Source organism: Esox lucius, chromosome 19, assembly GCF_011004845.1.
Source record: "Esox lucius isolate fEsoLuc1 chromosome 19, fEsoLuc1.pri, whole genome shotgun sequence".
In the NCBI taxonomy this organism is placed as follows: Eukaryota; Metazoa; Chordata; class Actinopteri; order Esociformes; family Esocidae; genus Esox; species Esox lucius.
This window is the reverse complement of record NC_047587.1, coordinates 8,514,947-8,532,130: the sequence shown is the minus strand read 5'-3', so window position 1 is coordinate 8,532,130 and position 17,184 is coordinate 8,514,947. Positions and strand designations below refer to the sequence as shown.

Sequence of the window (17,184 nt, the reverse complement as noted above, 5' to 3'; positions counted from 1 at the left end):
GAACTCAGAGATCCTGTCCTACATGTCCTTTTCTCTAAGCTCAGGTGCTGAGGCGGGTTGAAGTCAGACATGTTGTAGGTCACAACAAACTTAGTTGTAATAGGATTTCTGTATACATAAGAATGACACAAACAGCTAGTCTAATCAATTCTGTACGCATCCGTATATTGGAGCTGCATGTGCCCAGTGTGGAGCACATCTGAAAATCAGCCAATATCCAATATCAGGACAGGATTTTCTCCACACCCCGACCGTGGATTTGTCCTGAGAGCCGATCTGTGACGCAGGAAAAATAAATATATTTCAACATCTTTAGTTGTTTTTATGACTTAACTGTGTATGGCTTTAAGGCTATTCTGCATTTAATGCATGAATTAATTAACTGTCAAACATTTCAGTAGATGGTTACCTTGCTATGGATGAAGAATTAAGTTGGCTTGGCCGTCTTCTTATTCTCACAATGCTGACAACACAGCTCGCTTTGAAAAAGCCTTCTAATTACATAAGGGAAGCTTCATAGATTTGTGTGTCATCCTTTGGCAGAGGCCATGCTAATGAATGTCGGCGTAGGGTCTAAATTAATAAAAGCCTAAATTAATGGAATCATTAACGGATAATTAACTGATAAGTCGGCATTAACAAATACCTACTTGCACATACTAGGTAGGCAGCATGGAATATATTGGTGTTATTTCCACTTGTAACAGTAGGCCTAGATATTGCAAACATAATCATGACAAAAACATGATTTTTGCTCTAACTAGCTCATACTTTTGTCTGTCTAAATATATTTTATAGATGTGGTACAAATACTTGTCTTTGACGAATACTCTCGTCTTTCGAGCAAGCAAGCAAGTTTATTTACATAGCACAATTCATACATCGAAGCAATTCAATGTGCTTTACAAAGAAAAATATATGAATGTACAATAACATAAAAACAAATACTCAAATGAAAACATCAAAGCAAATGAATACATCATAATAATACAAAAATACAATAAGAAAACATATATAAACATAAGATTAAAAGTGGGAACCTATAAGGCTAAATAGTGTGGTTAAGTTTAAGTGCTCATTCATAGGCAGATGAGAAGAGAAGTGTTTTTAACCTGGATTTAAAAATGGATACGTTTGGAGAACGTCTAAGATCTTCTGGTAGTTTATTCCAGTTTTGTACAGCATAAGTGCTGAACGCAGCTTCACCATGTTTAGTTTGGACTCTGGGCTCTACTAGCTGACCTGAGTTCATGGATCTAAGAACCCTGCTCGGTTTATATTCTGCCAACATATCAGAAATGTATTCAGGTCCTAAACCATTCGGAGATTTATAAACTAAAAGCACCACTTTGAAATCTATTCTGTAACTGACTGGAAGCCAATGCAAATATTTAAGAACCGGAGTGATGTGCTCTGTTCTTTTGGTCCTGGTTAACATTCTAGATTACATTACTGCCATTACAGTAGTCAACCCTACTAGAGATAAAAGCATGGATGAGCTTCTCTTGGTCTTTTTGGGACACCAAGCCTTTGATTCTGGCTATATTTTTTAGATGATAGAATGCAATTTTGGTGACCGCTTTGATATGTCTGTTAAATATGAGGTGTGAGTCAATCAAAACACCAAGATTACGCACTTGATCCCTGGTTTTAAGGGCCAGAGAATCCATCTCTTTACTAATACCTGTTCTTTTATTTTTGTTGCCAAACACAATAATCTCAGTTTTATCTTGGTTTAATTGTAGATAATTTTGGTTCATCCAGGTATTTATGTGTTCTATACAGTGACACAGAGAATCTATTGAGCTGTTGTCATACGGTTCGAGAGCTATGTATATTTGAGTATCATCAGCATAGCTGTGGTAGTTAATGCTGTTGTTCTGTAGAATGTGGCCCTGAGGTAGCATATAGAGATTGAACAGAAGCGGCCCGAGTACTGATCCCTGTGGAACTCCGCATGTCATAGCCGCCCTATCAGATTCATGATTACCAATGGTGACAAAGTAACTCCGGCCATCTAGATAAGATCTGAACCAATTAAGCACTGTCCCGGAGAGTCCTACCCAATTTTCCAGCCTATCTATAAGTCAATAATGTCAAATGCTGCACTGAGATCTAATAGAACTAGAACTGTTATTTTATCTGAATCAGTATTCAGCCGTGTATCATTTAAAACTTTAATCAGGGCCGTTTCAGTGCTGTGGTGAGGTTGGAAACCTGACTGAAATTTGTCTAAGAGACCGCTTGAGGTCACAAAATTGCTGAGTTGATTGAAGACAACCTTCTCAATGATCTTGGCTATAAAAAGGGAGATTTAATACAGGTCTATAGTTGTTCATTATAGATGCATCCAGTGTTCTCTTTTTTAATAGGGGCTTAATGGCAGCCGTTTTTAGAGACGTTGGGAAAATCCCTGATTGCAGAGAGCTATTAACTATTTGCTGTAGGTCCACTGTTATAGAGTTAAAAAAAAAAATTAAGTCTGATGGCAGTGTGTCGAGACAGCAAGTGGAAGCTTTAAGATGTCCAATTGTTTCTTTTAGGGATTTTAATCAATTGTATTGAAATGCGACATAATAACCAAGTTATGTCTTGGTGGTCGTGGTGACGGTACAGAGTCCTTGTTAGACTGTGTAGTTCTGATGTTCCGTCTAATACTTATAAGTTTTTCACTAAAGAAACACGAAAATTCATTACGTTTCACAGTGGACATGAGTTCTGATACTATCTGCTTTATTGGGTTTGTAAGCTTGTCAACCATGACAAATAGAGTGTGGGAATTGTAGATATTTTTGTTGATCATTCCCGATAAATGTTGCTGTCTTGCCCTGCATAACTCATCGTTGAACCTACCAAGGCTTTGTTTATAGATGTCATAGAGAATTTGAAGTTGAATTTTCCTCCACTTATGTTCCACTTTCCTACATTCTCTTTTCAGGGTTCTTACCATCATGGTGGTTCTCCATGGTGTTTCTGTTTGCTCATAGTTTTCTTTACCTCTACTGGTGCAACACGATCCATGACATTAAAATATTTTTTTATGTACTCCTGGATAAAATTATCCAGGAGTACATCAACTGACTCAGCACTGTTGGAGAGATAGCTATGGCTTCAATAAACAGAGCATTGGTACTCTCATTAATGTACCTTTTCTTAACAGAAACAGAGTTTACTGGAACATTTGGGGTGATAAGTGAATCAAAAAAGACACAGAAATGATCAGACAGGGCCAAGTCTTTAACCATGACAGAAGAAATATCGAGACCTTTAGTGATAACCAGATCAAGAATGTGGCCTTGAGTGTGTGTACGCTCTTTCACATGTTGAGTGAGATCAAAAGTAGTGCAAAAAGTTATTTGGCATTTTTGTTTGTACTATTATCTATGTGGATGTTAAAATCCCCTGTAATAATAAACAAGTTATAATCAGAGAGTAGTTCAGCAAAATCATCAATAAAATTTGCTGAATATCGTGGAGGTCTGTAAATGGTTAAAAACAAAATTTTGGGGGTAACCTTCAATGTAAAACAGAGATATTCAAAAGAAATAAAATGACCTAGTGTATTTTCTTTGCACTGGAATGTATCTTTGAATAGGGCAGCCACTCCTCCTTTCCTACCATTTCGACACATATTCATATAACCACATTTTTCCGGTGCTGTCTCGTTAAGAATTGCAGCACTACAATCTTCTGTTAGCCATCTTTCAATGAGAAATATAAAATCTAGGTTGTAGGATATTATAATGTAATTTACCAAGAATGATTTGTTGGCGAGAGATCTGATATTAAGTAAAGCCAGCTTAATAGATATAATAGGGGTTCCTGGACTAGTAGGTTGACGTGTTACAGTTAACAGATTAGACAAGTTTACTTTATGGGTTGCATGCTCACGGTTCCTTCTATTTCTAATCAACACAGGAATAGAGATCCTGGGTCCTAGCTTGTACTCAAAACAGTCGGCATTGCTATTTTCACAGTAGCAGGGACCCGAAGCACATCACCGAGTATATTCTGTGCTCTGTGGAAATAAAGGACAAGGTTGACGATGTGGCAGTTGTCTAAGCAATCGTTTTAGATGGAGGGAGGAGTAGGGAAAGATGAGCTCTGCTCTCTTTGGTTAGAACTAGCTCCCTGATTGGTGAGTGTGGTGGAGGGGGGAGGGAGAGTGTGGTAGAGGGGGAGAGGGGGAGTGTGATAGAGGGGGAGAGGGGGAGTGTGATTGAGGTGGAGAGGGTGAGTGTGGTGAAGGGGGGGGTGGAGTTGTTGTTCCCCCATTTGGGACAAGGACAACTTCTGGAAGCATTGGGTGATTTTAGTTAGAGGGTCAGGAGAGGGGGGGTCAATACTCTGCCTATGAGTACTGTCCTTCATGTTTATCTTGTTTGGGAATGGCATTCCAAGAGGGTGAAGTAGGTTGGCACCAAGCAGCCGGCATCCCATGATGTTTGGATGAACCCCATTAGCCCAAGGAGTCTGCTAAAAGTTTCAATTCCTTTACCCAAGCTTGTAATGGGGCCTGAGATGAAAACATGTTGTTGAAAGTTGTTTATTTTCTCCAGTAGCATAGAAAAATAACTTTTCAGGATCTCAGAGCCAGTTTTCCTTTGTAGAATGTCAAAAAACCCAGTGTGGATAATAATATGCATGTTGATTGGATGTGTAGAGAGAATAACTGGTAACATTTCTGTTAGCTCTCTGACCGATGTATCAGCCATGGTTAGGTTTTCAGTCTTTGCCATTCTGATATGCTTGGTTATGTCGTCCCCAATCAAGGTAGTACCTGGCTTATCAGATGTGGAGTTAGCAACGTTTGTTCTTTCCCTCGTCCTATCAATGGATTAAGGGCTATTTCTTGGATTTTGGTTAGCCCTAATGCTAGTGTTGGGGTTAGCTTCCTTAGGTTCATTTACACACATTTTGTTCCGGGTGAGTGGATCGTACCTGTTTTGCAGTGTGAGTTCAGGTGGTGGATTGAGGGTTGGTGTTCTCCTGTTTGATTTCTTGCTGGATTTGCCTCTGTCAGACCAAGTCCCCACTGGAATTGATGCCTTCGGTCTAGCCCCGGGGCTGTGCCAATAAGATGTGTCATTGAGGAAGGCTGGTTTAAAAGCCTCTAGGGGTTAATACAGTGGCATTAGCATTGGTAGCTCAACCCCTAGAGTAGCTGCTACAGAGTCAATGAATTGTTCACTCTCACGTATTTCAAGCTGTGTTATCGTCTCATTCAGCCATTCGCTCTGAAATTGCTCTGATCTGTTCACCAGTTTTGACTCCGTTCTATTAAGTATAGGGAAATCTTTAGAACTATCTAGCCTTAGGTTAGCCTGTTGTGCTATGTTAGCATTAGCATTTGTTGATTCACCTGCGGGACAAGACCCACAGTCTGACTGGAGGAGCACTCTGGTGACTAAATCTTCTAAGCGGTTGATCCATTCCTCAAACAGCTGTCTTAGCTCCTCCATCATAAAAAAAATCACTCAAAAATAGAAAAGGACTATACTGAGGTCCTATTTTAGAAATTACATAAAATTGTAAAAATATGATTAAAACAAATATAGAACAAAAATGAAAAAAAAGGTAAAAGATTGAAAGAAGATTAAAAGAAAATTAAAAAGGAAGAAAGGAAAGAAAGGCTGGCAAAAGGCAGGAAGCAGGAGAGTTGCATTATATGACTAACAGGCCCTGATTTAATAATTGACTAGTTGAAAAGTTTAAAATCTGTTAAGGTTTCTAAATGTGCAGTGCTTTTATACTATTGTCCCTTTTACCCATTGGTAATGAGCTGGATTTTACAGCAAAATAAAGTAATGTCAGCCAGGGGTCAGCACCCTAAGACACGAGTACCAAGAGTGGAACACAAGGGTATCTGCCTTGGCAGGCCTTGCATTAAAAACGTATTACAATTAAAATAGTTAATTTCATTAGAATTGGTTTGATTGTCAGGTTTATTATTTTTAATTATTTTGTATTTGTTTTATATCTAATTATTTTCACCAGTTACTTTCATGAATGTAATTGCAATGGTTTTCAGCTCAATGTTATTGCTCCCACAATCTTGATTAGCCAATGAGCTTTTATGATGTTGCAGCAATTAGTTCTGCTCAACCTGCTAATTTCAGAACTAAACTGTGCTGACGAGCTTTCACACTGCTAGCTGCTGGCAAGTCTTCTTTCATTTTCTTATTAATTTCAGCATTGAAATGCTCATTGGTTGCTACTTGGACCAAAAAATATAGATTTGTTTTACTTGGTTGATTGCTTTTTCTGTTATGATCACTGAGGTTTTTCAGACCTGAACAGTACAGCACCATTTTAAAACACGACATGAGAAAAACATGGATGAGGCAGACAGGGCTGACCAAGGTATGAAAATGAAGAAGTGTGGTCAATAATTTACAGTTGCTCCCAAAAGTATTCATCCCTTTAAGACTTTTCCACCTTATATTGTGTCACAATGTGCAATCCTAATTGATGTAATCAGGGGTTTTTGCCAATGATCAACACAAAAAAGTTAATTAAAATCAGCAAATTGTTCCAAAATTATTACAAATATAAAAAAGATAAATTGCTGTAAGAGTAATATAGGCATCTATGTAAAACACTGTTAATCCATCATGTTCAATAATTTATTTCTTCCTTTTCGCTGTAAATTGCTATACATTTTGTTTTTATTTATACATAGGAATTATCCAAAGAATGGCATGTCTCGTTAGACAAGGATCAGATTCTGCTCATTTTAAATGTCTTAATTTCATTATTTCATATTTAATTTTCTCTTCTTTCCTCAGTAGTTTGGAGGCTTGATGGATTGTTTGAGACACAATCTTCTCAAACAAACTGTACTGTCAAAGAATACACTTGATTTTGTTTGGCTTTTGGTAAGAATGTGGAAATTAATGACATTCCACGTCTTGCAAGTTCTTGATGAACAGAAATGATCAAAACAGTAAAATCCATAAATCAAATCCAATACTAAACATCTTAATGAAACAACATACAGGTAGGCCTACTAAAGTCAATAAAACAGTGAATAAATGCAGGCTGCCCTGCCAAATGCCTGCATCAAAACAACCGGTGCATTAAACACATCATAGTCAGATTTACAAGCAGGGCCTTGAAATAAAGTACACAAAAGCAACAGTTAAAAAAAAACAGTAACCTGCAAAAGAACATTGTAAGCATGCCTTTTAAATGTCAGAACTAGATTCAGCATCTAGGAGGTTGTCTCATGACATAGGCCTGCCTCACCTCATGTGATACAGGTAGGTAGATCTGGATCTGTTGGAGTGGAGCTCTGTGGAAATAAACTGACAGTGCCTGTTTGGTTTAGCCAGGCTGGCAGTTAAACATATGAAAATCATAACGGGCACACAGACCAGTAGAAACGGTAGGATAAACAGTAAACTGGCACTGAATGAAAAAGGTTCCCGGCCCCTGATCTACATATTTATATTGCATAATTCAGAATTGTAAATATCCATTTTAGTGCTGCCCCTTGTTCAGTTGTTTGAGGACACAATGTTCTTCCATTTTCAGAGATATCAATATTATTGAGCGGGGCCTGTAATGTTAAACCCTTAACTTGGCTTCTTTCTGGGTTATGAGCAGCTACTGTATCTATCCAGAACGCTGCATCAGCACTTTTCTGTCTCACTGTCACAATCAATTTTCATTTTTCCCAGAGATGTACATTTAGCTCATGATAGAAAAGTGACATTTCTTTTTCTTCTTTTTTTACTGAAACCCAAGATATGAGGTCATGAATTGTGAAGGCACTGAAGTCCAGAATGCACATTAGTTCTAGACAGTATTTCTGCCGGCATGAATGCATGCAAACCTAAGAGGAATTATGTTTTACATTGGGTGTGTATGCTGGATGTCAAATAGCAGCAGTTTTAGCGTCTAGGACACCATTGTACGATATGTAGGCCTTGTAATCTAGGTCAGGTTTATTTACCTGCAATATATTGTTGGGCCAGACATTTTCTACATGTTATTAATCTTAAATCTGGATAAAAAAACACTCCATGTACACAATTATAGTCTTCCTAAAAAACATTATTTTCAAAACATTTTAAGGGCTTTAAGAGTAATATAGTGCATCTTGTTTTAAACATAACAAACCTTTCATTCATAACAAATCTCAGTTAACTAGTTATAGCAGATCAGTCAGAAGGGAGAATCAGAAGATAACTGGTCCATAACAAACTGCATCACCTTTGTGGGGAAATTAATAAAATCTTGTTGTTAACGCTCATTTACTGCATATCTATTTTAAAAACAATTGCTATTTGTAGCACAGCAAAAAACAAGTACAATTGAATATATAATTGTCATTTAAATACGAGAAATGTCTCACATTGCCAAGTATCATTGGCAGCTGTTTAATCAATTGTCTTTATTAATTGCATAAAATTGTCAATATCTTCACAATTGTCACTTTTGTGTTCCTAGGCATTATTAGTCAAACTTACATAAACAAATGTCATATTGTATACTATAATAATTTATTGCAACAATTAGATAAATGATTACAGTATAAACTAAAAGATGTACAACTGGTCATCTATGGGACAATCGAGACCAGCAGCTGTATTTCTAAGTAAAGTAGGCTGTAGGCCCATGAGCACTATTAGCCATGTTCAGATTTACACCTTTTTGAAGAAGTTGATGATGAATTGGATTTTGCGTTTCACACTGAATCTCCATGGTGTCCACTAAACTAACCGTTCTCTCTGCTTTCTTCACTTCTGTGTCCTACTTCTTCCTGAATGTATTGCAGCCTGCCTCAGTCTCACATCTGAATACCGCCTCACTGTCTAAGCAGTAGCTCTACTTCCCACCAGTAGTTTTAACCACCTGACATATCAGCTGCAATGTACCTGTTCACTCTCAATGAGTAAGATTTCAGGGGATGAATTGCTGACTCTAGTGTTTTGCAAAAGCCTGTGTTATTATAACACTGTCAGATTAAGAAAATTGCCAACATTATAAATGTATAAATTGTGAGGAATATTTTGATCTAGTGGTAGATGTGAATGGGAATAATGAATAGTCCTGATCTACACTACAAAAGATTGGGGTCATTTAGAAATGCCCTCGTTTTCTAAGAAAAAAATACATGTAGGAAATATAATGTAGGAAATATAGCAAAATTAATCGTAAATATAGTCATTGACAAGGTTTTGAGTGGTAGTGTAGGTGTAGAGGTGACTAAAGAATCGTTTTGGATGAGGCAGGTGACACCCTGTGGTCTTTATGGGGATGAAGCTCAAACTGGCACTGAATGCAATTAAGTGTGTGCAGGGGTGTTGGACCTTTACGTATTCATAACTTACATTCACCATCCAGTACATTATCATAATGGAGCATCATGTGTAGCTCAGTAATAGGGAGCTGGAGCTCTTGTGCCATAAATGCCAGCCTGCTGAAAAACAAAGAGGAACATTAAAGATCTCAACGCTAACGCGAGTGCCTTTTGTTCTAGCCCATCGCTCTGAATTACTTCCCCTATGTCACTCTGTTATTCCACAATTGTTACATTTAACAAAAACGTTCCATCGGGATGAAGGCTCTTCTTGCAATGAATAGGCAATTAGTTTTTATACGCGAGGGGTTCAGACACTCTCTTTCTGTTCCTCTTAGCAGAGAAACCTTTGTTCCACACTGTTCTGTTTAAGAATGCAGAAGTCATTTTCTATGAATCTTGCTGAAAAGATTTGTTGAAAGGCTTTGGTACCAGTAACAATGTATAGACAATTGAAGAAGCCAGAATAACTACTGTCATGGGGATTTTCTTTCCTTTTTTACATATTTGAGCAAAATTCCATCCATATTCATTGATAAAACAATTTAGAAAACACCTGGGTAAAAATGAAAACAACTGGAACAATGAGCTATGGACAGGTGAGTCAAAGATGGAGGTGTTGAAGAGCAATGCCAGAAACAACCTGGAAGCAATAAGAGTATACTGCCTAGCTTAGGGACAGAACGATCTAGCCACCTTTACTGGTCACTGGTTAGATCCATTGCTAACTGCAGCTGTGTAAATGTGTAGGTGGTGGTTTCATTATCAAAGGCAAAAAGTAATTTTTGCTGGTATAGTCTGAGGCCGCTTACAGTCACAGATGAGTAATTTGTCAAATTCTGAAAATATAGGGTTTCTGGTCTTTTTTTTTGTTGCTTTATCTGGAACATAGTAAGACTGTGTGAGCATTCTCCTTCAATGGACAATGAAGGGATTATTTTAGAGAGGAAAACCTTTTATCACCTTTCAAAAAATGTACTGCACGTGGGATCAAAATATATACTTTCTTGTTGAAAAACTTCACATCAATACTAATAAAATGTATTCCCATATCAAAAAGTGTGATATTCTGAGATATTAAAGTCAAATGGGCAATTAAAATATTTAAAAGTGCCATTGAATAAAATTAAAGCTAATTTCAATGCTGGCTCCCTTCAAGCCCAGGAAGAACAGGGTGTAATCTCTTCATTAGGAGCTCGTCTTAGACAATCACATGGTGGCCTGAAGCTTGTATCTAGTTACGTAGTGACTGTATTTTTCCTTCACTCTCCCTGGATAATATATTGAAGCCTCTGAATGTTTACCGCATAAATATCTACTAATCATAGGATGCTGTTGGTACATTTTCACATTATTGTGAGAACCAAGATGCACAGCTTGATCCCACTTATGGCACACAGTTACCATGACGACTTTCCACTCTTCCTCATCTTCTGTTTGACTCCCCTTTGAGTGCCGGGGGTGCGGGGTGGGGGGGGGGTGTTTGTTTCCTGGACGATGGGTGGGTGAGCTGTGTGTGATCAGAGTCAAATGTAAGTGGGCGTGGGGTGTTGTGCAAGCCAATGCGTTGGGTTTGAGAGAGTGGAGTGGGGGCGCGTGCTACTGTTTTAGCACTCATCAGAAGGGAGGGAGGGGGAGGATTTCTAGGCCATGTTGCTAACTGTAGTGATGTCCTCTCTCCCCCCCACTCCTCATCCCAGCTGCTGGAGTTAGCCTCATAGCTAACCCAGCTCAGCCCACACTGAAAAACCCTCTTGATCACGCATGGAGACGTCAGGGCTCTGTCCTTTAGCACAGATGTTGCTTCTGTCCTACCTCCTCTTCTCATCTGTTTGGAGCTATTGTTCCTTCAAAGAACAGCATTTAGGATGTCCCAATAACTTTTAAGCAAGTAAATAAGCACTACATCTCATTCCTTTTTTTTTTTCTTTTTTTTTCCGTTTGGCTGGCTGTGGGAAAGAGCTGGAGACTGTCAGTGTCTGCAGTGATTTACATGGCATTTGTAGTTTATTTTGAAAACAAATCTTTACTTGTGTCTGATCCTTCTCTCAGTCTATTAGCACAATCCTTCATTTTGATTGCATACCAAACATTTGTTCAGGAATGTTGTGTGCAACACCTGCTCTACCTAGACTTTCATATCTCCACCCATTTTTTAGAAGTATTTCTGGGCATTTTATTTCCTTATATGACAGACGCAGTGGGGAAAGATTAAGGAGTGTTTACACTCAAAAGAGCCGTGGGCTGGGTTTGGGCTTTTGTGGCAGCAGTATGTGCCCTGGAGGAAGTGCAGAAGAGTGATATTAGAGGCACTTATTGTTAAGTGTATTTTGTTTTTCGGAATTCCATTTCACTAGTTTCCGTAAAGCTGTGGCTTTATTACATCATTAGGCCATGTCAAGCTACCACCCAGGTAATGCAGGACTGAGATTTAAACTAATGAGTTTCTGTCACACCAGTAAAACCTTCTGTTGGAATAGAATGTCAATCTTCCGACAGGCTCATGTTGAATCACCACCATTACCACTGCTGTACTTTGTCAGGGTAAGGGATACCAGCCGCGAGGTTTAACCACTGCCTTACATTAAATGGATATTTTGGATAATTGCTTATGTGGAGTTAGCTCTAAATGTGCAGTTCGCTTGACACTCATCTGGTGCTCGTCCTTTGGCCTTTCCTTCTCCAGAACGTGTATTACACAAACACACAGCAGCTACACCTGGGGGTCCTGAGTCCCACCATCGACGACGACGACAACAAGTGCCTGGTGGACGTGAACGGTCGTCCGCGGCTCCTCGAGTGCAGCTACGCCACGGCCAAGCGCATGAAGCTCGTCTGGCAGTTTACTCAGGTGAGAGCTGAATGGGAATGGGCCAAACAAGTCACAAAGGGGGAAAATGAACCAAGCTTATTAAGCCTTGCATTGGGCTGTCCAGCGTTTGAAGAAGAGATGTGAAGACAGTGGTCTGTTAACTTGATTCTCGCAGAAATTATTTATAAATTATTTTAAATACTTTGGACTTCTGAAGTTTTCTGATAATTCTCAGGGAATTATAAAGCACACTTAGTCCAAACGTATTGCGATCTAAACATATTTATAGGACATGACAAACATAAACAGAACTTCCTACCCATTTGCAGACTCAAATGCTAAAGAAAGATGATAGGTCTTAAGGTGGGATTTAAAAACGTTGCTACTAGGAGAGAACCTAATATATTAAGGTAGGCTGTTCCATGACATTGGAGCAGCAACAGAAAAGGCACAAACTCCTTTAAATTTCAAACGTGACCATGGAACGCACAAAAGCAGTTTGTTGGGCAACCTAAGGGTCCTTGAGGGAAAGTGCTAGCTAAGGAGGTCTGACATATAGGGTGCTAGGGAGGTTGCTGATCCATGTAGGGCTTTAAAAACAAATACAAATCACCTTAAAATCAATCCTATATTTAACAGGTAGCCAGTGGAGAGAGGCCAGTACAGGAGTGATGGTTTCTATCTTTTTTGTACCAGTTAAAAACCTAGCAGCTCCATTTTTAACAAGCTGAAGGCGGGACAAGGTAGACTGACAGATTCCCATATGCAAAGAGTTACAATAGTCCAGACGGGAGGAAATGAACACATGAGTTGGAGTTGGAAAAAGCTGCCTCTGATAACAGCATTTACTTGTTTATCAAAATTAAGATCTGAATCAAAGATTAACCTGAGATTTTTTGCATAGCTATGTACATTGTTGGAAAGGGGCCCTAAGATATTAACAATAACCTTGATGTAATCTGTGGGGCCAAATACAATAACTTCTGTTTTTGTATTTTTTATTTGAAGTTAGCCAGTATTTAAAGTCTCTAAGACAATCAGAGAGTGAGAGTGAATTAAAGTAGCAAAGTTTCCATTGTCCCTAAACAACAATAAATAATTTAACACCTTAAGAAGAGCTGATTAAGTGATATGGCATGCGTTAAAACCTCACTGGAATGTATCCAGAATCTGATTTTCATTTAAAAAGGAAGAAAGCTGGGAAAAAATGTATTGCTGGGAATGGCAATTTCTATCAAAAGTGTCCTTGAAGAAAACATGGTTCCACCATTGGGGAGCCAGGACAGAGAAGAGATTTGACTGGGCTGAGTGGATACCTCCCACAGGTGGGTGATGGCCAAGAGACAAGAACTAAGATTAGGTCTAATGTGAAAAAACATCACATGCCAAACTTACTTCTTTAGACGTTCCTTGAGGGTAACATTTTGGTTGAGAGCAAAGTCAAAGACCCTCAAAAATGAGTGTGAAGGTAGAGATACATTTTGGATAATAGGGGGACTTGAATAGAAGTGTTACTAAACTTCAGAAAACACCTCTGGCACCCTGTAGTAACACGAATATCGGGGATGGTTAGTATTCAAACTAAAATCCATGAAGGATGTACCTGTGTCACTGTGGTGGACCAAACCACGGTTTTAAAGTAGTACTGTCATCTGGGCGTTTGATCCAAAGCTGTGGAGTTGCCTCTTGGGAGTGCACAAGAGCTCATACTTTAAAATCTAGTGAAAGCGTGCTGCTTGTTTGAAGCCAGAGGTCCTTTCTGCTGTTACATGAAGTGGGGAGGTGGAAAGATAGAGAAGGGTTTTATCTGAAGCGGACAGTCAGGGTCTGTGAATTATTGATAAGGGATCTTTTGAAATATTGAACTGTGTTTGACCCTGTGGGAATAGTCGAAGAGGGAAAGTGCACTGTAAATCTCAGAGCCCACATAGATTTTGATTAGCTTCTTATTTTATTGATCCATTTTGAAATTCCCAATAAAAAAATGAATTAAACGGATTGTACAGCAAAATCTCCTCTCGCAATTCTCAACACATCGTATAACCGAGGCATGGCATATATAATTCAGGAGGAAGGGCGTAGGGAATATTAACGGGAAGGTGCCCCTGGGGAGATGCGGACAGACAGGGCAGATTGTGAGCTGTTTTGTCAGGTCAGAGTACTTGTCCTTACTACAGCACTCTGGGTAAAGGACATGTTTGCCAGTGCTTCTCAACCGGAAACAAGTCACACGACAGCAAGGAGTCTTACTCAGCAATACATCATGATTTATTAGAACCGCTGCTCCAGACTCCGTCAAGCCAAAGCAGACGGTTAAAATGCACGTGTTTTCAGAAGAATGTGTTGTTTTTAGAATTCTATATCAAATACTAATTTTAGATCAAATACATCAGAATACAGTCTATTTTTGTGTTAGCACCCATTTCCTTTCTCACTGCCCATCTGTGAACACTGGTGGAGCCAGTGGAAGAAATAGAAAGTGGTCAGTCCTATTGAAATGGTTTCCTACCTTGCATTGCCTTATAAAATGTATGTCCATTACATGAAATGTAGTTAAGTGTGTGACAAATATTGTCTCTCATTGCTTTGGGAGATATTTTTTTCTTCCAGAGCAGCAGCAGATAGTGTCATTTCCAAGTTCATACGCTCTCTAGAGTAGATTACCTGGATCAGAACACGGGTCACTTAGGCCTCAGACATCATCGCCAGCTACCCAATTCACTACCCAGATTGTACTTAGGCTAGCGAATCAATATTTTGGTTTAGCCCACTCAGGAGATTGAATGAGTGGGTGTTGAAGGAAGAGCAGAGCAGAGTTGGTCCGATGCCAGAATGAGAGTCCACCTCAGGCCATCTCTCCCTGGAATGAGGTAAAAAAAAAAAGCGCCCCTAAGCTTGCTTTACTGGAGACGCTGAGGTTTCCACGTGCACAGAAAACAAATGCCTACTAATGTGGGGAGAAAAGGCAGGTAAACGGATGAGTGCCGGATTAACAGTCTCTGCAATAATTAATTCCTGAGTGAAAAAAATAATTAGGAATCAAATACATTTAATTATCTGAGAGATTTAGGTTAAGGGCCCTAATGGTATTGGAGTTCAATAGTTCCTGTCTGGGCACACTGGTCTGTGGGAGCATAAATTACTAGCTGTAGTGCTGAGAGATTCAAATCTAAAGTAATTTGTTTCAGACTCAACGGCAATGTGGAATAATTCTACTGATTTGCATTGAATCAATTCTAAACAGAGGTTGCCTTGTGTTTAGCAGATGAGATCTTGATCATCAAATAGTCATTTTTAGAAACACTTCTCAAGAAAAATACAAATGCAAAAAAGATAAATTATCACAAATAAACAGCACTTATAAAAACCAAAACCTGTTTGATCGGTACACCAAAAAAAAACTACCTTCAACACATCAATCTTTTCACATTCAAGTTTAAAATCACCAGCAGTTACAGAGCATGGTGGGAGCTTCTGTTAGGGATTATAGAAGATCCGTCGGCAGTTTATGCTGGAACCACCCATCGGCTGTGGACCTGTGGGACCTCTGTCATGAGATACCTCATGAAAAACAAGACTAACTATTAAAGGGTACCTACTGCATCAACATGAGCCATGAAAGAGATGTGTGAATCCTGAGCGTAACAGTGCTGTAATTGTACTCCTCCCCTAATGGGTCGATAGGGAGCCTGATGGTGGGCAGCAGGAGGTGTGCAGGTTCTAGGCCTGGTTTGGGGCTAACCATGACCAGGTTACTGCTGCTGTTTGGCACTTAACCTCCGCTGATGGCAGCGATGACATGCACATGTAATTACGCTATTTAATCTGATCTTTGATCTGATGACACAAGCCTGACAAAGCCACTCAGTCACATTCCACTGTTTGACATACAATGTTCACGCAAAATATATTTTTTTGAATGGACATGCGAATCCTTAACACCAGGGATAAAGAAGCTAGCCCGGGGCCAGTCTTAGGCTAAAATTACCCAGAGCAAAGAGCAAGGGTGAAAAGGCCTACCGCACTTTAAACTGCATAGTAAATCACGGCCGATTTCGACTTGGTAGAGATATAATTTCTAGTTTGAAGCAGCGTGAATCAGGTTGCTCAGGCAACACACACAGGGTCTTTGCGCGATCAACGCCACAGCGTGAGTCCAATTCGCACTGAGTCTTCCCACACATCCAGTGTATGCATGCATGGATAAAAGAGTCAGCCGAATGGCATATTATTATGGAAGATATTAATCTGATGACTCACTGTGTACTTTGTCATTTGTCACTCAGACTTAAAAATGTGTGGTAAATATAGTGCTGCTAGTATATATAGACAGAATACAAAACTCTACCCACAGTAACATACATTTCATACAGTGGGTATTGATTGAAGGTTTAAGAACATGAATGTGAGTATACAACACCATCAATTGGCCAGGAATGGGTTCACAGTCAACATAGACATTTACAAGCAAGCAATGTAGATACATGGAGATGAGTTTTGAGTGTAATATAGCACAGCGGTTTGGTTAACAGTTAACATTTTAAAGAGGGCTTGAGGTGATTATAAGATCTATAATATATATAACTATATTATAGCATAGTATTAATCTCTGGGGAACAGATGGCCAATTGCTTAGGGCCACAGCATTCTGAAAGAAACCTGCTCAGATGACAGGATTTTTTTGGGTCATGATTGAACTGTACTGGTGTAGATTAGAAAAGGGGTAACAACACATCCTTGACCTGGTGCTTCCCCAGCCTTACAGGTTGTATCCTGTTTGATCTGATCACATGACATCTGGGAGAGTAGATTTGTATGTATTTCTAGTTTCTGACTACTTTTTCTCCTAAATGTTAGATCCCTTGCTCCAAAGGCAGTTGCAGTAAATGAATTAATCTCTGATCATAAACTAGATGCTATTGGTTTATGTGAAATGTGGCTAAAGCCTGATGAATTCACTGCCTTAAATGAGGCCTCTCCTCCTGGTTATACTAGTGATCATATCCCTTGTGCATCCCGAAAAGGAGGGGGTGTTGCTAATATTTATGACAGTAAATATACATTT

General features: G+C 39.1%; 1 protein-coding gene across 1 annotated transcript in view; it reads left to right on the top strand.

Moving 5' to 3' along the window:
• The window catches only part of galnt18a (UDP-N-acetyl-alpha-D-galactosamine:polypeptide N-acetylgalactosaminyltransferase 18a), a 76,734-nt gene that overhangs the window by 47,870 nt on the left and 11,680 nt on the right, over nucleotides 1–17,184 (top strand). Inside the window, exon 10 of the mRNA XM_010866441.4 lies at nucleotides 11,994–12,158. Within this exon, the coding sequence (XP_010864743.2) occupies nucleotides 11,994–12,158 (165 nt within the window). The remainder of the gene's footprint in view (nucleotides 1–11,993; nucleotides 12,159–17,184) is intronic.